Source organism: Notolepis coatsorum (assembly GCF_963971535.1).
Source record: "Notolepis coatsorum genome assembly, chromosome: 17".
NCBI classification, from domain to species: Eukaryota; Metazoa; Chordata; class Actinopteri; order Aulopiformes; family Paralepididae; genus Notolepis; species Notolepis coatsorum.
The window spans coordinates 68,417,238-68,440,106 of record NC_140181.1 but is presented as its reverse complement, the minus strand read 5'-3'; the positions used below and the strand labels follow the sequence as shown (position 1 = coordinate 68,440,106).

Genomic DNA, 22,869 nt, shown 5'->3' with positions numbered 1-22,869 from the left:
ACACAGGAATAAATTAAATCAAATCCACATAGACCATGAATGATCCATCACAACTGTATATACTTATATTCCTGCATATATTCCTGTTTATATACACACTATATATACTATATCTATTCCTGTTTATATATATAGATTCCTGTTTATATACACACTATACCAACCTATTAGTTATACCACTGGCCAGTAGGGCTGTCCCCGACTAAGGATTTGAATGGTCGACTAGGATTGGCCAAAATTTGCCGTTAGTCGACTATTGGTTGACAAAAATATATACCGTACTTTTCGGACTATAAGCCGCGGCTTTTTTCCCCATTTTTCGACCCTGCGGCTTATATAACGGTGCGGCTTATATGTGGACCAAACCCGAAAATATAGCTTTTTTTTACTGCATTGAAATGTTATTTATCTGTTCCCTTATTTGCTAAACTTAATACAACTTGTAAATGAGTTAATTCTTGTTATTTGTCCGACAGTATTGTGACAATCCCCTCTGTGCACGAACCCTTACATATGGTAATTAAACATTAAAACACCTGCGGCTTATAGTCCAGTGCGGCTTATATATGTACACATCATTCAATTTAGCTGCTGCGGCTTATAGTCAGGTGCGGCTTATAGTGCGAAAAGTACGGTATATATATATATAATATTTAAAAAAAAAATTACTTTTTTTAATTTTGTATCATTCCATTTGCGCTGTGGGGGGTGCTTAATGTCTGAAGGAGTCGACTGAATGCTTCTTGTCCTCTGCAAAAGCATGCAATTGGTCCACTGATGGATACATCTTGATATTTGTCTAGTCTAGTGTGTTCATTAGATGGGTGAAATCCTCTTTCAGTGCCTCTGTGCCTGTTTTCGTAGGTAGTTAGCCTCTGGTATGCGTGCCATTAGCATTAGCCACGCTTCTAGGCCTCTTTACTTTTGGAAAGAATGATTAAAAAAAAGAATAATAATTTAATTTTTTTTTTTTTATTATATTCGACTAAGATGTTGGCCAGTCGACTACGGCTCCTTTCGACCGATTAGTCGACTAATCGATTAATAGGGGTCAGCCCTACTGGCCAGTATGGCTTACTGCCCTAGTGTATTTATACTTGTATCACTGTACATAATTACTCAGTAGCTTCATTATTATATTCCATTTAATCACTTGTTTACATTTAATCACACTGTATATACACTTATACTGTTACCTTGCACTCTGGTTAGATTCCAACTTATTTTCGTTGTACTGTACTTGTGCTGTACGATGACAATACGTTTGTATCTAATCAATACATTAAACCAGGCATGGATGGAAGTGCATAGGAGGTGGAGACTCACCACTTGTACACACTCCATGAGAGGCAGTCTGATGGCCTGGTTCCCTGAAAGACTGACCACACAGGCTGGGGTTTCAGGAGTCGCCTCCAGGAGAGCCATCACAGCCTCTACACCCATCCTGCTGCCCTGGGACACACACACACACGTTTTTGAAGGCTTCACCCTTGGTGCAGGTAAAGATAATTTGTTTTAGTTTTTTATCAAAATGTTCTCTTTATTTTCCTTTTTCCACATGAAACAAGATACAACACAATACAGTAACAATAATAATAAACAAGACATCACAGGACAGTAACAGCAATAATAATAATAATAATAATGACAAGACAATTAAATTAAATAAAATTAATGCAAATAAAATAGTTATAATATAAATTAAATATATAAAAGGAAAGAAAAAAAAATATATATACTATAAAGTGAAACATCCTGAGCCGCCATCCTCCCCAGAGGTAAAGATGATTTGTAATAGCAAGATACTTACCAGGATTCTGTCGAAAGCGGACGGTGTGCCGCCCCTCTGAACGTGTCCCAGGACAGTGGTGCGAGTGTCGAAGCCAAGCTTGTCAGTCACCAGCTTCAGACAAAGACATCCATCAGCATCTGCTAATCTCTACATCAACAGGTCTTCAACCTTTTCAAGTACTGTCGTCATTTGTGGTGCGGTTAGTGTGGTAGTGAAATGGGTTAACCTTCTGTAGTGTGGTTGTGAAAGGGTTAACCCTTTGTCGTGTGGCAGTGAAAGGGTTAACCTTCTGTATTGTCACAGTTAAAGGGTTAACCCTTTGGTAGTGTGGTAGTGAAAGGGTTATAGTGAGGTGTATATGGTCATGTGTGACCATGTGATAAATATGGGCCCTGACTCAGTTCAATAAAAAAACAAAAACATTGCTCTGCACCAATGGGGAAAGAATGTTTACTGAGGCAGTGTTTACCGTTTTGATATCCTCAGAGGTGATTGGTTGTCCGTCTCTGGACATGGCGCCCTCAGCCACGATGATCACATTCAGACGACACCCTCTGGCTCTTTGCTGTAAGGATGTAACAATAACACAAGGATTCAGTTGGTTGATTTCCAAATGAAAAGGGGTGGAAAGATACATTTGTCAGAATATGTTGGCGGTTGTCTTGTCTTTCAGTGGATGGAGACATACGTTAGCCAGTCTCCTGCACAAGTGCTCCTCCCAGTCCTCATCTGGTGGCATCTCTGGAATGAACACCCAGTCTGCACCGCAGGCGAGAGCTGTGACCAGGGCCAGGTACCTAGAGCAACACACACACACAACTTAAGGAGGGATCAAACCAAGGAAGGTTTTGTAAATGAGAATGAGAGAAATACCCATGATGACGTATTACAGTGTAACAGTACCACATTCCAATGGCTGATACTGATTCAGAATCCTTACACTATCTACCCTACCCATACTGATCGGATCCATTATCTTTTTCTGAACACTATATATTTAGACCATTAGTTTAGGGTCAGTGGACAAAGGTGACTGAGATACAATACATTTGTCACCATTAGAGAGATCGAACAGCTTTTTTTGTACCTACTTTTTCTCCTCCTTTCTGTGATTTTTCTCCCATCCCAAATTCCTCTCATGCCAATTCTCCCTCCCCTGTCCTGATCGTTGCTCGCATGTGCCCCCCACTGGCCGGTCGTAGGGAGGATAGAAGCCCCTCACATGTCCCCTCCGATACATGTGGAGGCAGCCAGTCACTTCTTTTATTTTCATTTGTTTTCAACAACATACATAGACAATACATTTCAGCATACAAAATTATAAAGACTCATCAACAAGAAATAAAAATAAAACATATTCTATATTTGCATCCTTTATTTACATTTTTCATCATTTCCTTGTATCCTTTTCAATCCCCTGTGATGTCGTTCCTTCCCCTCCTATATTCTTCCCACTTTTCCCATTTCAATTCAAACTTCTCTTCTTGCAGCCTCAGCAGATGTGTGATTCTCTCCATTTCCTGTATCCCCTCTACTATCTCTATCCATTGGTCCTTCGTCTGCACTTCTACCCTGTACCACAGTTTAGTTAAAGCTTTTTTGGCTGCCACTATTAGTATCTTAATCAAGTATTTGTCTTCCCCTTGAATTCCTTCCTGTGATAGACCTGGTGAGGGGTGTCGGGAGAACAGCCTCTCCATGAACATCAGCTAAACGAAAGAGATGATTGTGGACTTTAGGAGGTTGGGGGCCCCTGGACTACAGCCCCCTCAGCATCGACGGGGCACCGGTCGAGAGAGTGAACAGTTTTAAGTACCTCGGAGTCCACATATCCGAGGAGTTGACATGGACCACACACATTGACAGTGTAGTGAAGAAGGCACGGCAACGCCTCTACTTCCTTAGGCGCCTAAAGTTCAAAGTGAGTCAGAAGATCCATAAGAACTTCTACCCGTGCACAATAGAGAGCATCCTGACTAGTAACATCACCTCCGGGTTTGGGAATAGCACCACACAAGACCGCAGCAGAATACAGAGAGTGGCCCATTCAGCCGAACACACAATTGGAGGTGGGCTTCCCACTCTCCAGGACATTTACAACAAGCGTTGCAGGGCCAAGGCTAAGAGAATAATCAAAGACTCTAGTCACCCAGGCAACTGCCTCTTTGAACTGCTGCGGTCAGGCAAGCGCTACCGGAGTCTCATGGCCAGTACAGATGAGCTTCTATACACAGGATGTTCAATGACAATGACGCTATGTAACAACCCATTATCTATTCTACACTCATTGCACACACATCCACATGTACACACTCACTTTAAACAAACACTCACCTTACCACTCACTTTAGACACTTTATATATTTTTTTTGATAAACTTTTTCTCCCCATTTTTCTCCCATCCCAATTTCGTATTATCCAATTCTTCCCTCCCCTGTCTCGATCATTGATAGACCATGCCTCCCACTGGTCGGCTGCAATGTGGACGAAGCCTTGCCTCACGTGTCCGGTACACGAGGAGGCAGCCGTTGCATCTTTTCACCTTCACAGCACGATCTCTCAGTGGCGAGGAGTAATGCGTGGGAGGCTCACGCTGCCCACGATACTTCCTGATTCTGCTGTACAGGCGCACCAACCGACCTGTAGGAGTCGCTGTCCACAACGTCCGATCCCCACCCACCGGCTTTCCCACCCCCTAATAGTGCCAATTGTATTAGTATGAACGACCAGCCAAGCCGGAAGCAACGCCGAGAGCTGGGCTCGAACCCAGCATATCCTATATTTTTCTCCCATCCCAATTTCGTATCGTCCAATTCAACCCTCCCTTGTCTTTGAACGCTGTTTCATGCCTCCCACAAGCCGGCTGCAATGTGGACTAAGTCATACATAGCACGAGTCCCCTCCGATACTCGAGGTAACAGCAGTCGCATCTTTCCACCTGCACGGCTCGATCTTTCAGCGTCGGGGGTCTGGGCTTTGGAGGGGCCCCGCCCCTGTCGCTTCCTGATTCTACTGCGCAGGCGCACCAACCGACCTGTAGGAGTCGCTGTCCACAACGCCCGATCCCCACCCATCAGTTTCCCTCCCCATAATACTGCCAATGTGTATTAGTATGAACGACCAGCTAAACTGAAAGCAATGTGGAGCGCTGGGCTCGAACAGGGAGATGATCTGTTTGAGCCCAGCCTCCAATATTCGTGGTGAGCACCTTGCCCACTGCACCACGTAGCCGCCCTTATATTTATCTATTATTAAAGAGATTTACACTACATTCATACCTCATTTGCACCCTACCCTAAGTTTTGTACCTCATCTTATTCTGCATTGTACCTCACTGTTACTCAGGGTCTACTGTTGCCAGATCAATTGGGAAATAATTGATATGAAGGATTAATCTTTTCAATACATGGATAGTCTATATGTGTTGGGGATTTCCACCCTGTATTATACCAATGACATTACCTCTGCTCTGGTCACACAAACTCAGCGGCACAGACACACTGTTACAACCGGCCCTATTTATATGTCCCTTTTGTATATAGAATGTTATGATAGTCCATGTTTGGTAGTCCTTGCATTGAACTTTGGCTGGTCAAAAAGTTTAAGCCACCAGAGTATAGTCTTACATGTTGCTAGCAGGGTGTATCACTTGGGGGCAGAATACCTGCTTGTGCCGACAGTAGTGTAAACTACTAACGAGTCGGTCACAGTCAACCTGCACTTGCCTTTAGCTCAGCTGGTTAGTGTGGATCCTATATGGTCCCAGGTTGAAATCCACTTGGTTACAGTAGTATCTTCACCCAAATAGACATTTCTTTGTTGGATGTGTAATGCAGGGCTGCACATTTGTCTGAAAACCTTGGAGTGAAATTCAATGGAAGTTTAAATTCTTTGGGGCCCTGTTCGGGGTCACCACCCCACACTGAAGATATTTATTTGTATTCACTTTTGTACTGGAAGTAAATAAACACAACTATTTACAGCCTTCTTAGGCCATACAGCTGTTTCCCCAGATGACCCTGCATTCTCTTTAGAGGACATCCTGTTTCAAGTCTAAGTAAACCTACTTTTTCTGTGATTTTTCTCCCATCCCAATTTCCTCTCATGCCAATTCTCCCTCCGCTGTCCTGATCGTTGCTCGCATGTGCCCCCCACTGGCCGGTCGTAGGGAGGATAGAAGCCCATCACATGTCCCCTCCGATACATTGGCGAGGTGTAACGTGTGGGAGGCTCACACTGCCCCCGCCATCTCCTGTCTTTGCTGTGCAGGCGCCCTGACCGACCTGTAGGAGTCGCTGTTTACAACGACCAGATTACCACCCATCGACTTCCACCCGCTAACTCTGCCAATTGAGTCAGTATGACGGCCGGCCCAAGCCGGAGGCAACGCTGACAGCCGGATTCGATACCGGTGTCTCTTGCGTTGGTGACGAGCACAATGTCCGCTGCGCCACCCAGCCGCAGGTAGAAGGGCAGGTAAAGGAAGAAAATAACGTATTTTACAGAATAAACCAACATATCTCATTAATATCTGTAACAGACATAGACACAGGCTCTCCTGCGTAAGGGAAAATGAAACAAAATAAGACATTTTATTTATTTAGGCTGTACCATTCTCGTACATTGTTCATGAGTCCTTAACATGTCCCTAAAAATAACAAATTTGCTGAGTTATTGAAAGTAAATGAGTTTGAATATTTCAAACCCTTACTTAAACTCGAAAGGCAACTGTGCAACTGTGGTTTCCCTCATTTACAGTCACGTCGAGTGTACGTACAGGCAAAAAAGGTATATAAAATTACACAGAACATAAAATCACAACAATAAGACAAGTTAACATTCAATTAAAACAAGTACAACTTGATTGACAATAGTTGGAGATCAAGGTTTTAAACTTTGCAACAGAGGGGAGAATCTCAAGCTTTAAGGACTGTTGGAGTTCATTCCATGAGCTAGGGGCATCATAACGAAATGCAGATTTACCCTGTTCTGAGCAAACTCAAGGGACCAGCCAGTCACTAGAACGGGTTCCATAGGCACCAAAGTTCCATTCCAGTAATGATTTAGTATAAGGAGGTAGCTTACCAATAAGGGCCTTAAAAATGTACACATACCAGTGTTTGTTGCGCCTCTTCATAAGGCCACCAGATATGTCATCAGGGACATTGAATCATTGTGTTGTGTAAATTACAGCTCCATGAAATGATGTAGATGAAAAATAGCAATACCTTGTCTTATAGGGACTGTCTGCTACCATTAATTTCTTTAAGCTGTAATTAACACAACATAATGATTAATGTCCCCAATGACGTCATTGGTGGCCATATTCAAATGCCTCCTTCTCCTTTACTCTTAATGTTTTTGGTGAAGTGCCCCTTTAACAGTAGACAGCAGACTGGCTAGAATGAGTGATTGAGTGAATGAGTGTGAACAGCTGTATTAGGATCCATTGTGAATGAATGAATGAATGAATGAATGAAAACTTTATTTAACAGATTGCAGAATGAGTACAATACAGTACGGCTCAATACACACAATTGTTAAGGGGATGCAGACCAGAAAAAGACGTTTGTCTTGTTTACATCAGGGTCCCCCATTTTCAATTCATAGTGACATTTATGACATACACAACATACATGACATCATGACATTTATGGCATAGGGACATACATGACATACAGGTATATAGGGAGAGAATATATACATACGGTGGTGAGGAGACTGTACATTAGGAGGGGGTGGGAGGGTGGGAGAGAAATATACATACGGTGGGGAGAGAATATATACATACGGAGGGGAGGAGACTGTCTATTAGGAGGGGGTGGGGGGTTTGGACATTTACGGTGGCCAGTTTCGAATTGCAGCCTCCCGTAGGTGCTCTTTTAGAGCGGTTTTGAATGTGGGTAGGGATTCACATTCCTTTACAGCTTTGGGTAGGGCGTTCCACATTGATGTGGCCTAATTGCGAAACATGTTTAGTCCCTTGTTTGAGCCGAATCTGGGTTTAACATGATTTGTTGAGCTTCCTCTGGTGTTGTGGTCGTGGTATTCACTGACCTTTGGGAAGTATTTTGACATGTACATTAGTCGTATAGTGTATCTTGTAGACCAGGCCCATTGCAAGTTGCTGTACTCTGTCGTCTACTCTAAGCCATCCTAGGTAGTCAAAGTGGGCAGGGGTGAGGTGGGTTCTAGGAGTAAGGTCAAGTAGTAATCTGACCAGTTTGTTTTGTGATGTTTGTAATCTTGTTTTTAGCACCTTTGAGGTGCTTTGGTACCATGAGGTGCAAGCATAGTCGTAGTACCCTTGAATGAGTGCTCCTGCCAGAATCTTCAGGGTATTCTTGTTTACCAGAGAGGAGATCCGGTACAAGAATCTAGTTCGTTGGTTGATTTTTTTTATTACCTTGGATGCCATTTTGTCACAGGAAAGATTTGCCTGGGTGCATGGGTGCAGTCTTCTAGTGGGCAATTAGTTAGTGGGTGAGTGAGTGGTCAAAACAGACACACAGACACAGACACACACACACACACTGACCCACAGTGTCTGCCCATCACTTCCAGGATGAAGGTCCTCTGATGGCTGTGGATAAACAGGAAGTAAGCTTAAATTAAATAATAATAATTATTATTATTATTATTATTATTATTATTATTATTATTATTATTATTATTATTATTATTATTATTATTATTATTATTATTATTATTATTATAATTGTACAAGGTAACAATGACTGCAGTATAAGTATGTGCATGTGTGTGCTACAGTAGTGACCGACCTCTGTGCGGTTGTGGTGATGGCGTCCACCACCTCGATGATGCGGTGCAGGGCGGAGTCGGTGCCGATGGTCATGTCGGTGCCACAGAAGTCGTTGTCGATGGAGCCGACCATCCCCACAATGTTCAAGTGTGACGATTCCTTTGCTTCCTCAGACGTAATGTCTCCTGGAGACAACATGTAGACCGCCAGAGTCAGCCACTTACTTTTCAGACATCCAAATAAGTCTAAAATGTAGGTATTTCTATTTGAGGTATTCTATTATCTATTTGTCATTATTTCATTATCCTCCAACCATTGCCATGTCAATGATGCAACACCCCCCCCCCCCTTCATGATTCACGTTTTGTTTTATTATTACTATGCATTTCAATCACTCCTTAAAAAGGTGAGTAAATCCTACTACACAAATAACAAGCACATCATTTGTGATAAACTGCGACCGTCCCGTGTGGGTAGCTGCCACACACTAGAAATCACAGAAAGAGCAGAACATTACAAAAGAAACTCTTTTTGAAAAGGTTTTGAACATGCCAAAAAAGTTGACCTTACACCATGGACCGAAACTTTCCACAAAGTAATAGTAAACCATTCTCGAATGAAGCTGCTTGATTTGAGGTTTTACCCGTGACCGTAATACAAACTATTTGGGGTGGGGGGGCAGACAGACAGACAGACTGACTGTGGACTCTATGTAACACTAACCCATCCATTACACACAACATCCACATGCACACACAAACATTCACCTTTAATAACAGGCGCCCCCAAAATTGGCCATTCTAGTTCTTTTTTGAGGACTGCATACTTTCTTTGCAAACCAAAATACTGTGATGTGAATGGGCCGAAGTAATGACGTCAGGAGCAGGGACTCAAGTGGCTTCATTATTGAACTCAGGTGTTGCTGATTGTGTGCGGGGATGAGACGCTGAGACTATTGATAAGCGAGTGGGACTCAGATATCGGGGTTGGAGCACGCAAGCAGTAACCAGACTCTGTTAGGGCCCGGGGGGTGGGGTCGATCGTGGAGAGTTATCCACCGGCGATGAAGATAAGTTAGCAGCCGTCCACAGGTACCGGTAGCGTGAGGAGGGGAGGCTTACCCTCCTGGAGACAGATAGGGACGGGACATAGAGGGTACTGAGTTACATCGCTCCCAAAGACCTTATACTTGGAACGTCCTCGCGGACACCGGGTACGATTATCAGGTTACCAATCAAACTACAACCTGGAGGACCACCGTGTGCCGGAGCATTCGCCCGGAGAGTTGGACGGGGTCCAAGCTTCGACCCTCGGGGGGGTCGCGCCGTGCGGCGAGTTAAGTCCACTGTTACCCACATTTGCACTTAGTATAGGATGTTGTATTATGCTCTATTTTTATAAACTGTATAGGCCTACTGTGTAAATTGGTATATTATATTGTATATGGTATTATTAGGGTATCCTATAGTTATGCTCTCTGTATTCTACCGTGCCTCTTAATTTTATCTGCATATAGGCTATTTCTTCCTATCCCCTTATGCCCTATTTATTGTATAGCCAAGCCGGTAGGATATTGAGTATGACCGATTGAGGAGGGACAGGGGAAGACGAGAGGGGGGATTAATTATTGCCGGAAGAGTGCTCCTTAATTAACTACTATGGTGCGATGTGTTTTGCAAATGCCTCGTCGAGAGGGTGTCTGACGTGCGTGGTTTATTAGGCCTTTTGTTCCAAGGGCTGTGCCTCTTACAGAGGGTGGTTAATGTGTGGGATTAAACACACCGTGGTGTGTGCAATTGCTGTGCCTCTTACCGAGGGTGTTTAATGCGTGGGATTAGACACACCGTGGTGTGCAGTTGCAGTGCCTCAAAAAGAGGGTGTTTAATAGGTGGGATTAGACACACCGTGTTTTGTAATTGCAGTGCCTCATATAAGAGGGCGTTATATAATAGGAACTCTACGGTACCCAATTGGTCCTCTTAATTAATAGATCCCGTGTCCTCGGTATAATCGCTTATTATAGGTACTTGAATGAAATAAAGTTGTTACTCCTTGTACCCCGGTTGTGAAGTTGGTTATTTCAGGGCATTAGGACAAATAGCAGTTTCCCTGCTAAATAGCAGTTTCTCCTGCTACTGGTATAACTCACGTATTTATTACATTGGTGACAGCGGTGGGATAGTTAATAAATATGCCTGGAGATAACCAACCGCCGGCTGAGGCCGGCCCAAGTCGATCAGACGCGTCTCCTTCCCCTAGTAGTAATCTGGCTATGCCCCGACCCATTTTTATGCCTGAGACTTTCACTGGTGCCGGCCGGGAATGGTCTGATTGGGCTGAACAGTTTGAAATGGCCGCTGGGGTTAATAATTGGAGCGATTGAGACTAAAATGTATGAGTCTTCTCTTGTCAGGTCGAGCCCGAGAGCTATATGGTGGGTTATCTGCCGCAGCTAAAGCTAATTATGTCTTACTGAAAGCAGCAATGGGTAGATGCTTAGAACCATGTGATAGTGATGATTGGAGCAGGGCCACCTTCTCTTCTCGTAAGAGGCTACATAAGGAGAATATCCGAGAATTTGGTATTGCGCTTCGGAGGCTGGTTGTTAAAGCGTACCCCTCAGCGGACGCCCACACCCAAGATTTATTGGCTAAGGATCATTTTATTTCCAATGTTGGGAATGGGGAATTGCGAGTTAGCCTTCGCAGTGCCAAACCTACAACCTTAGAGGATGCCATTAATCTTGCTGCAGAATTGGAGCTGATTAGGGAGTTGGAGGGTAGTAAATTGGCCTCTGATGCACAGGTGCGTGGAGTCACTGAGCAATCTGGGCGTGACAAACAAATGGATACGCTGCGTGGGGTCGTAGAGGGCCTGCGGCAGGAAGTTAAGTCTCTGAAAACCACTGTACAGACTATAGCCAATTCAAGCCAATCTGTTCCTAAACCTACACCTACCGTGTCTGCTCCCCTTCCATACTCTGTTAGTGCCCCCATTCCCCCGACTAGACGTGAGGGAGAAAGAGAGAGGGGTTGCTGGGAATGTGGGTGTAATCGTCACTTCCGACGCGACTGTCCTTATTTACAGGAAAACTAGAGGGGGTGTGCACAGAGGGTCCAATGCCCGCCCCCATTTCTGAGTCTACTGTGGCCCCTGACAGCTTGAAGGGTGGTTCGGGATATCTCCAAGCTAAGATAGGTGGGTTAGACTGTCATGTACTTGTAGATACTGGAGCTTCTAGCTCTGTCATTCCTAAACAACTGTGGCTCTCTGCTACAAAAGGGGGATGTGATCCGTTAGATTATGTTGGGCAGGCTACAGCAGCTAATGGGGGGGGGATGAGCATTCTGGGATGCTGGCAGACGGTATGTCAACTGGAGTCACTCGCGCTGGTAGCAACATTTTTGGTTGCTGACATTCCCTCTGATGAGATTTTGCTTGGATTTGATTTTCTTTCAACATATGGTGCGGTGGTTGATTTGGGAAAGAAACAATGTCAGATAATGGGCAGGAAATTTCCCCTGGTTGATCCTAACCCATCCTTAGAGCCTCAGGCTGTGATAGTGCTGTCTGACACCCTGGTGCCCCCACGCAGTGAAATTATTATTTTGGGTCAGGTCCAGAGCAGATGGGGAGATTATGCAGCAGCAATGCTGGAACCCTCCACTTCCATTTCCAAACAGTGTGATGTTTTGGTAGCTCGGGTGGTACAGTAGAGTCCAGCAGGGCATATTACCGGTGAGGGTTATTAATGTCACTAATGAGGATATTATGCTAAAGCATGGCATGAAAGTAGGCACCCTATTCACTGATATTGAAATAGAGGAAGGGGGGGCGGAGCTGCATGACGAGAGGGAGGGGGGAAAAACCTTGCAGCCTTGGACAGTTGATACACTCATGCGTCAGTTTGGCGTGGGGGAGAGGGGTCTTGCCCCTGATGAGTTAAAGTCAGGGAGTTACTGCATAAGAACCTCACTGTGTTTAGTCAGGGGGAGACTGACTTAGGCAGGACTCAACTGACCCCGCATGAGATTGATACGGGGGATGCAAAGCCAATAAAGATGCACCCCAGAAGGGTCCCCCTCCATTTACAGCAAGAGGTGACGAGCCACTTGAAGCAAATGCTCGATAGTGGGATAGTTCGGCCATCTTGTAGCCCATGGGCGTCTCCCATTGTACTGGTAAAAAAAAAGGGGGGTGGGCTCCGGTTCTGTGTTGATTATAGGAAACTCAATGAGGTTACTAGAAAGGACGCATACCCCCTCCCTAGGATTGATGATGCCCTGGATAGCCTTTGTCATGCTTGTTGGTTTTCCACCCTGGATTTAGCGAGCGGCTATTGGCAGGTGGAAGTAGACCCGAAAGACCGCCATAAAACTGCATTCACCACCCGTCAGGGGCTATTTGAGTTCAATGTGATGAGTTTTGGCCTTTGCAATGCACCCAGCACTTTTCAGAGGTTGATGGACCTAATTCTGGCTGATCTGCAGTGGACTACCTGCTTAGTGTATTTGGATGATATAATTGTATTTGGGCGCACTTTCCATGAACATCTAACACGCCTGGGTGGTGTGCTGGAAAAACTTCAGCAGGCCAACCTTAAGGTTAAACCATCCAAGTGTGACTTGTTTTCAACGAGAGTCCAGTACCTCGGACATGTAATCTCTAGTGAGGGAGTGATGCCAGATGCTGCTAAAGTGGAGGCAGTCAGAGAGTGGCCTGTTCCTACCAGCCAGACTGAGGTTAAGAATTTTTTGGGACTAGCCTCATATTATAGGCGCTTTGTGAAAGGGTTTGCTGACATTGCCCGGCCTCTGCACCAGTTGACAGAAAAGGGGAGGCACTTTCGCTGGAGTGAGGACTGTCAGGGAGCCTTTGAGCAGCTCAAGTGTAATCTGATTACCACCCCTGTTTTGGCTTATCCCGACCCCAGTAAACCATTTATCCTGGATACGGATGCAAGTGACGTGGGGATTGGGGCAGTATTGTCTCAAGAGGAGGGAGGACTCGAGAGAGTAATAGCATATGCTAGCAGGGCTCTTACAAAACAGGAACGTAAATATGCCACCACTAAGAAATAACTTTTGAGTATGGTAGCGTTTACCAAATACTTCAAGCACTATTTGTTGGGTAGGGAGTTTGTGTTGCGAACTGACCACAATTCTCTCCGTTGGCTTCATAACTTTCAGGACTTGGAGGGGCAGTTGGCTCGTTGGCTTGAACAATTGGCCAATTTCCAGTATAAAATTGTGCATCGTCCAGGCAAGCTACACAGCAATGCTGATGCCCTTTCTAGGCTGCCGGCTTTTTTGGAAAAAGAAATATCTGACCAGAAGGCCTCTCAGGCAATAACAGACAGGGCTGCTGTAAGGATGTGCGCAGTACAGGAAGCTCTGCCTTCTGTAGTGTCCAGTGGGGAAAAAGAGACTGATGAGTTAGCCGATGCACAGATGGCCGATAGTGAGTTAAGACAAATAATTAACTTTAAAAATCAGGTTGGTTCTGGTTCAATACCGGTGGACGCTGGCCTGCAGAATTATGCTACTGTGTGGAGTCAGCTACAGGTGCAGGGGGATAGGCTGGTGCGGATTCCTCCTGCAAATTCCGATGCAGCCTCTCGGGTACAGGTGGTGCTCCCTCAGTTAATGGTGTCTGGGGTTTTAGAGCAGCTGCACAATGTCTCCACCGGGGGGCACTTGGGGGTGCAGAAGCTGCAAGGGAAAGTTAAAGACCGGTTCTATTGGCCAGGCTGGTTTGGCGATGTCAAGAGATGGGTGAGAGAATGTGTTGATTGTGGTTCAAGGAAGAGTCAGGGGAAGCGGCCATGTGCACCCCTACAGACATCCAGGGTATCTAGACCTTTTGAACGGGTGGCACTCGACATTCTTGGAGTCTTTTCCATTGCCTAACCAGGAAGCACGGACAATTGCCAAAGTCTTGACCGAGGAGTGGGTGTGTCGTTTTGGGGCGCCAAGGAGTATCCACTCCGACCAAGGTCGTAACTTTGAGTCAAATCTATTCAGGGAGTTATGTAGGCTTCTGCACATGCAGAAAACAAGGACATCCCGCTACCACCCCCAGTCAGATGGCCTGGTGGAGCGCTTTAATCGAACCCTTTTGTCCATGTTGTCTCTCTTTGTGGAGGACAATCAGTTAAACTGGGACACACTGTTGCCTTATGTTATGTTGGCCTATCGTAGTAGTGTGCATGCTAGCACCTCCTTCACCCCATATAAAGTACTGTTTGGACAGGAAATTGCTCTGCCAGTGGATATTATGCTGAAGGTGGGCAATCAGGAGTCCTGTGACTCGGTGGACAATTATGTGTCTAGGTTGCGGGATACGTTGTCCACGGTGGTGGAAGCAGTTAAAAGGCACCAGGCCAGGGCCTCGGAACAGCAGAAAAAGTCCTATGACTTTAGGGCCAATTTTCAATACTATTCCGAGGGGGAATTGGTTTGGGTTCAGAATAAGGCCAGGAAGCATGGGGTGTGTACAAAGGAGTGGTGGAGAGGGTGACCGATGTGCTTTATAGGCTAGTGCTAGTGGAGGGAGGGCCAGAGAGTGTGGTTCACTTCAACCGACTCAAACCTTTCACCTCTTCTTTGACAGCCCCCAGTCCCAGCATCCAGGAGAGCTAATCCGAGGAGTGGGCCAAACCTGTCTAGCCGGCGTCAGTCCTCTGGGTCCCCGTTTGGTGCCAGTTGGGTCGGCCATCGATCTTCCAGCCGGGATGGCTCTGCGGGGGGGAGGCCACCACCGGAGGACCAGACAGGCGGTGATCGGGGACCGGAGGACGCAGAAGGAGCACAGGAGGGGCCAGTGGACCGGATCGGCGGTGATCGTGGGCCGGAGGACGCAGAGGGTGGACCGGAGGACTCAGAAGGAGCACATGAGGCCCCAGGAGACCAGACCGCCAGTGATCGTGGGCCGGAGGAGGCAGAGGGGACACAGGGGGCTCCCGCTGCGACGGAAGCTGCGCCCCAGTCGGAGGTGGTTGTGTCCAGTCCGGGGCTGCAGGAAGGTCGGCATGCAGGGTCTGTCGAGGAGGGACGTCCAGTACGCCAGCGGAGGGCACCCCGTTGGTCTTTAGACTACGACATGTCGGCGTAGGACTCGAGGACGAGTCCTTTCTTTAAGGGGGGGGGGGAGTGTGATGTGAATGGGCCGAAGTAATGACGTCAGGAGCAGGGACTCAAGTGGCTTCATTATTGAACTCAGGTGTTGCTGATTGTGTGCGGGGATGAGACGCTGAGACTATTGATAAGCGAGTGGGACTCAGATATCGGGGTTGGAGCACACAAGCAGTAACCAGACTCTGTTAGGGCCCGGGGGTGGGGTCGATCGTGGAGAGTTATCCACCGGCGATGAAGATAAGTTAGCAGCCGTCCACAGGTACCGGTAGCGTGAGGAGGGGAGGCTTACCCTCCTGGAGACAGATAGGGACGGGACATAGAGGGTACTGAGTTACATCGCTCCCAAAGACCTTATACTTGGAACGTCCTCGCGGACACCGGGTACGATTATCAGGTTACCAATCAAACTACAACCTGGAGGACCACCGTGTGCCGGAGCATTCGCCCGGAGAGTTGGACGGGGTCCAAGCTTCGACCCTCGGGGGGGTCGCGCCGTGCGGCGAGTTAAGTCCACTGTTACCCACATTTGCACTTAGTATAGGATGTTGTATTATGCTCTATTTTTATAAACTGTATAGGCCTACTGTGTAAATTGGTATATTATATTGTATATGGTATTATTAGGGTATCCTATAGTTATGCTCTCTGTATTCTACCGTACCTCTTAATTTTATCTGCATATAGGCTATTTCTTCCTATCCCCTATTTATGCCCTATTTATTGTATAGCCAAGCCGGTAGGATATTGAGTATGACCGATTGAGGAGGGACAGGGGAAGACGAGAGGGGGGATTAATTATTGCCGGAAGAGTGTTCCTTAATTAACTACTATGGTTCGATGTGTTTTGCAAATGCCTCGTCGAGAGGGTGTCTGACGTGCGTGGTTTATTAGGCCTTTTGTTCCAAGGGCTGTGCCTCTTACAGAGGGTGGTTAATGTGTGGGATTAAACACACTGTGGTGTGTGCAATTGCTGTGCCTCTTACCGAGGGTGTTTAATGCGTGGGATTAGACACACCGTGGTGTGCAGTTGCAGTACCTCAAAAAGAGGGTGTTTAATAGGTGGGATTAGACACACCGTGTTTTGTAATTGCAGTGCCTCATAGAAGAGGGTGTTATATAATAGGAACTCTACGGTACCCAATTGGTCCTCTTAATTAATAGATCCTGTGTCCTCGGTATAATCGCTTATTATAGGCACTTGAATGAAATAAAGTTGTTACTCCTTGTACCCCGGTTGTGAAGTTGGTTATTTCAGGGCATTAGGACAAATAGCAGTTTCCCTGCTAAATAGCAGTTTCTCCTGCTACTGGTATAACTCACGTATTTATTACAATACTATACTTTATACTTATAGCACATGCTGTACTGTACCCATTCTGCAATCTGTTAATAAACTTATCAATCAATCAATCAGTGATTAGGAGCGATTTTGGTAAACTTGTGTAGCGTTCCTGGTTTCCTTTTCCTCATAGACTTCAATTAATTCGGCGTTTTTTCTCTTGTGACTTTTTACCTAGATCCCTGATTCGTATCATTGGAGAGCCACACTCATTTACTACAAATTGTCCAATCATTTTCGAGATCGCCAAATGATTGACAGAGATAGAGGCTCGAGAGTCAGGAGTGGTATTTGCGCAATACCGTGTACTTCGGCGCACGCCTCACATATCGGCATGTAACTTGAGAACTGCTGAACGGATTTTGTCACCTGAAATGGCTCTCGACAGGCAACAAATAGGGCTTTCGATTTTATATATATATTGTATTAAAAAAGATGCACACCCGAGCCACTAGAGGTCGCCAAAGTTCCGGTGGGCAGGGCCCACATGTGGGCCGTTGCATGTTAAGAGGGTATTCACTTTAAACACTTTAAACTATCCATTTATTCCTAAAACGCACTACCTCTTCTACCTCATTTTAGTTTTGTATATTGTATATTTTGTATAGTGTTTGGTCTTTATTATTTTACCTTTTTACTGTATGAAGCACAATTTCAGAAAGGTCATACAGAACTAAGCATGTACATGTACAATACCTTATGTGACAAATAAAACAGAACTTGAACTTGACACTTGGTCGCAGCTACGAAGGTGGGTCAAATGAGTTTAGGTGGGTGTAGCCACGTTCCCATGATTTCCCCACCCCGGTCCCTCACCGGCTTTGATCAGGTCAGCCAGCAGCCCACTCCACTCAGTCCTGAACTCATTGGCGCCAGTCAGGCTGCCGTCGCCCCCGATCACACACAGGTTGGTGATGCCCAGCTTCACCAGGTTGCAGGCTGCCTTCGTACGGCCCTCTCTGGTACGGAAGTCCTTGGAGCGGGCACTGCCAATGACTGTGCCGCCCTGGTGGATGAAACAGAAGGATGGTGTCGGTTGGCAGTACGGTACATTACCTGGCGATTAAAGCACTGTGATGTTGTTTTGGGAAGAAGAAGCAAAAACAAAACTAGAATAATTACATGTAAATGCTTAAAACACGAATCCAAAAAAGTACCTTTTGGAACAAAGTGAACCGACATTGAGCTTAGAGAATGCTTCTCTACCTATACGTTTTTGGGGGATAGGAATTTGAACATGTGAAAAGTCCAAATTGTGTATGATATATATTTTTAGTACTTTATTTTAGAACAGATTGATTAGGGATACAATTTTCTATAATAAATCTATTCAGTACTAAAAAGATATATCATACAGTACACAATTTAGACGTTTCACATGTTCAAATTCCTATCCTAAAAAGAAAATCCATAACGCAGGTAAGAGGAGGAAGGAAAATAACCTCTACGACATGAATCTCTGTGCCTGGGCGTTGGGCAACGTCACAAGATTGAGAAATTAAGCTGATTGAAGTGACAAAGTATTTTTAACAAGATTGGATGATGTCATGTCATGTGATAATTCTCTCTCTCAGGGGTCTCTCATGTGACGTACTGGCAGTGAGGTTAACCGTCTGTAGTGTGGTAGTGAGGGTTAGAAGGTTAGAGCGCCCTGTGTCATCCTAGGGATTCGGTAGGAAGCTTGTTTTCTAGTGTGCAACGACAGGCCCTCAAAATAGACATCGAACATGTCCTGCAGATCATGCTGTCAGTGTGGACCCCATCATCACACAAGCCGCGACAGTTCAGCAAGGCAGCCGTCACACTGGCTGTGTAGTGGCAAGGTGACAGAGCATATTCAATGTCTAATTTGCAGAGTGCCTCACGTCTCATGCTGGAAAATGGGCTTGGCTGTGTGGATACAGTATGTGGATGCTGTTCAGCCTCTAAATATAGGCCTATCACTTTCTCATGTTACCAGATCGCGCTACAGTAGATTGGAATTGACGATGACGTGCTCAAATGACTGGCGTGTGCTTAAGGTCCGGTCCAAGTACAGACTTTTCTTTATTTTGTTTTCATCTGTGTTTTCGTCCTAATTAATTAAGTCGAATTATCTAAACTGATTTTATTTTCCTTTGTGTTTATTTTGTGTGTTTCTACCTGCTTTAATATGCCTGTAATCTCGACAGCATTGGAAATGAGGGAAACCTCAATGCCTCTTTGAGAATAAATAAAGGTTTGAAATGCATTAATTCATTCAATCTTTATTTAATTTCAAAAGATCATTGAGAGCCAGTTCTCATTTACAGTGACGTCGAGAGGTACAATACATAAAACTATTTAAATGAATTAAAACAACTACAGACTGAGGTGAAATGGCTATTATAGCTTTAAACTGACCAATGGATACTAAAGGATTGAGTTTTAAAGTGCTTTGCAAAACATTCCAATGTGTTGGGGGCATAGAAGCTAAAAACAGAGTTTCCTAATTCAGTGCAAACACTGGGGACCTTATAATTAAATTAATTTAAATAAAACCGTGTAGTAAGCCCTTATGACTTAACAAAAGCTTGAACGCTACACGTAAACACATCACAAGTGTTCTATTACATAGAGCTCACTGACGCCACTAGAGGTGTATGAGGGGTGTGTACGTTTCTTACCAGCTGCAGCATCATGGACACACTTTCCCACGTGGCGAGACGAATGTTGTCCCCTCCATCCACCAGACCCTGGTAGCCCTGTAATACGCATCAGTGTAAAGCAGAGAGAAACCACATCTATTTACTTTATGTCAAAGAACGAATATCATAATACCTGTAATACGTATGTGTCATGTTAATGGAGTTGATTTACTATTTGCAATCATAATGACGTGGTGATGTAGTATAACTTGGCAGTGTGCGTGATCTCTCAGCGTACCTCGTGGACAAAGTAGACTTGGGCTCCAGTGTACATACCAACTCGGACTGTGGCCCTCACTGCTGCATTCATACCTGGGACACAAATGTGGTTAATTTAAAGATGCTGTAAGTGGAATTGCTAAATCTACATTCGCTCTACATTCTGACAGCCATCACTGTTTACTCCCAGTCAGGAGAGAGACAAATATATTTTTTACTTCAATAAATCTAACCAAGCCAAATTAGTTTACTGCACTGGCAGATTATTGTACTTGTTTCAAGCATATATTTGCCTAAAACTAGGTTTTATTTCTTATTTTTGTCAGCCAATTTTTGCAGTGAGAGTTCTCTCTCCTGGTGGGATAAAGTGGGAATGGGATAGCAGAAAATGTATTTTCTGTTTACTGCAGAGTGGAGGGACTGGGAGACCCATGTTACTGACCACACACTCTATATCTATACCGGCTGGCGGAATGTAGAGCTACAAAACACTTTATTTGAACATGTAGAACAAAGAATGCACTTTTAATACAGGATCACGGGGTGTTATCAATTGACCACATCCGCATGGCGCAGTGTGAATATGGTCAATGATGGGTGAGGATTAATAAATACGTACACACACAACAAGAGACTCTTCTCAAAGCCCAAGCCTTGATTGTAGTGGCAAACACTGTGGTAAAATGGGGCAGCCTCTGTCTAAAGGTTAGAGAAGTGGGTTTGTGACTAGAAGGGATCAGACCGGTAGGTCCAGGTTGCCAGTTTGATCCCTGGAGTGGGTAAATACCCACCACTGAAGTTCCATTGAGGGAACTTAAAGGCTCTGTGGCCAACAATAGAAGACTGTGGTTGTACTGAGCGGCTCCCAGGTGCCAATGTTTGCAGCTGCAGTAGTGTGAAACAGGGCACTGCTGAAAAAGAGCATCCGTGCTCAATGAACCTACCCTGGGTAGATATAAAAGAGCATCCACGCTCTGTGAACCTACCCTGGGTAAATATAAAAGAGCATCCACGCTCAGTGAACCTACCCTGGGTAAATATAAAAGAGCATCCACGCTCTGTGAACCTACCCTGGGTAAATATAAAAGAGCATCCACGCTCTGTGAACCTACCCTGGGTAAATATAAAAGAGCATCCACGCTCTGTGAACCTACCCTGGGTAAATATAAAAGAGCATCCACGCTCTGTGAACCTACCCTGGGTAAATATAAAAGAGCATCCACGCTCAGTGAACCTACCCTGGGTAAATAAAAGTTAAAGAAAATAATAACATAATAAGTAGCCTACAATTCACCTCTGATGCATGAAGGATTTCTGGTTATGTAACACAGATATGAGATTATAGAACTGCCATAACCATTTAGTGATTTGACCTGTACAGCATTTACACATAGCCATGGTGGAAAGATCAGGAAGATCAGAAAAGAGTTTCTTGGCATGTCTGTGCACCACAGTGTGTTGTGGTAGGCTGGCACTGGGGGGGTCTCTTGTTTCAGCAGCTGTCCTTGCCCGCCTCCATACTATGTCATTCCAGAAAAAGGTCACTGGCACTAAAATTAGCCCCAAAGAAGAGAAAGAGGGGGACAAGAGGGAGATAAAGCTTCCACGCCAAAGCTTGGGGGCTTACTGGGGATCATGGAACTAGAATTGATAGAACAGACGTCCCCATTCACATCTACACTCAAACCTCTCAAATTGCCAGAGGAAAGCAACAGTTGTGATTGGAGGATCAAGAAAAGAGGGCATGGTTTGACATTTGGCTTAGTACACCTTAAAGTGGTTGCCATGGAATGTTTGATAATGACGTCATTAAAATCCGTGTTGGTTTGGTGCATGATGAGCTGATGGTTTGCCATGGCAACGGTGTTATCATTATCATCATCGACTCAACAGCCCAGTCGTGATGAACATGCTAACTTCAGAGTCTCGCGCACCATCTGCATGTAAAACAATGTTCACTTCCATGACATCATTACCATTCTATGGAGGCCATGTTGTGAACCGAAATAAATCTTATCATGATACAAAGACGGCCCTTTCCATGCATGTGCATTCATTCCGTGTTTGGAATGACTTAGCGATGATACCGCAGGTAAGTTAGGTAACATAGTGGCAGTGGTTATGGGGTTGCACGCAGTGACTAGGAGGCTACATTGAATTTGTAAGAGTGATTATCTATTGCAGGTTCTTCACAATAGTTTGGTGTAATAAAGGTGGGATAAACATTATCCAAATGTCCTTAAAGGCCCCAGGAAATCAAAATAGATGTTAATGTTCTTTTATAATTTATGTCTTGCACCGATTGTCACTTATATACCAGTATCTGTCCCACCAATGACAAACGGATTGTTTTGTAAGTATTCTTAATGGTATTTTAGAGTTTCTTATTTCCTGGATAAAATAATCTTTTAAATGTTGATTAGTCATCCTGCACACAGAGGCGTATACTAATTTTGCGTCCAATGAAATGCTTTCTAGAATGACATTTACAGCACATTGTAAGCTACTGTAGCACTGTTGATAGATGAGTAGTGATGTTATGCCCTTTGACTGGCATCGCCATTGGCTAGTTCAGTCACAATTATTTTGGTAGAGTGCAGTAAAAAACGATATTATCAATGTGATAAAAAGCACTAGTGACCTAAAGCCATAGTTTGAGTTAAAAAAAATTTGTTATTGGTGCAACGTTTTTTTCTTCTGACTTTGACATGTGAACACTAGCAGATTAGACCTCGTGAAATTTGATAACTTGGACCTTCAGAGTTTCTGACGAGCACATGAACGTGGGGTTCAATCAAACTGTCAGCGTTATTAATTTATCACTCACCATTTACAACTTCTGCTCTTCAAGAGTGCCAGCCAAGTCAAAATGCTTATCTGAATGGGATTGTGTTTGGAGTTATAATAACTCCCACACTAACAACATGGTTCAAAGCCAAACACATCCATCAGCC

At 44.8% G+C, this 22,869-nt stretch overlaps 1 protein-coding gene across 1 annotated transcript in view; it reads right to left on the bottom strand.

Annotated features, from left to right (window-relative positions):
* The window catches only part of pfkma (phosphofructokinase, muscle a), a 54,420-nt gene that overhangs the window by 31,101 nt on the left and 450 nt on the right, over positions 1-22,869 (bottom strand). The window contains exons 2-10 of the mRNA XM_084332570.1: positions 19,935-20,008; positions 19,676-19,753; positions 17,847-18,036; positions 8,575-8,740; positions 8,331-8,375; positions 2,481-2,589; positions 2,262-2,357; positions 1,811-1,903; positions 1,327-1,452 (exon numbers count right to left, since the gene is read on the bottom strand). Coding sequence (XP_084188696.1) covers positions 1,327-1,452; positions 1,811-1,903; positions 2,262-2,357; positions 2,481-2,589; positions 8,331-8,375; positions 8,575-8,740; positions 17,847-18,036; positions 19,676-19,753; positions 19,935-20,008 — 977 coding nt within the window. The remainder of the gene's footprint in view (positions 1-1,326; positions 1,453-1,810; positions 1,904-2,261; positions 2,358-2,480; positions 2,590-8,330; positions 8,376-8,574; positions 8,741-17,846; positions 18,037-19,675; positions 19,754-19,934; positions 20,009-22,869) is intronic.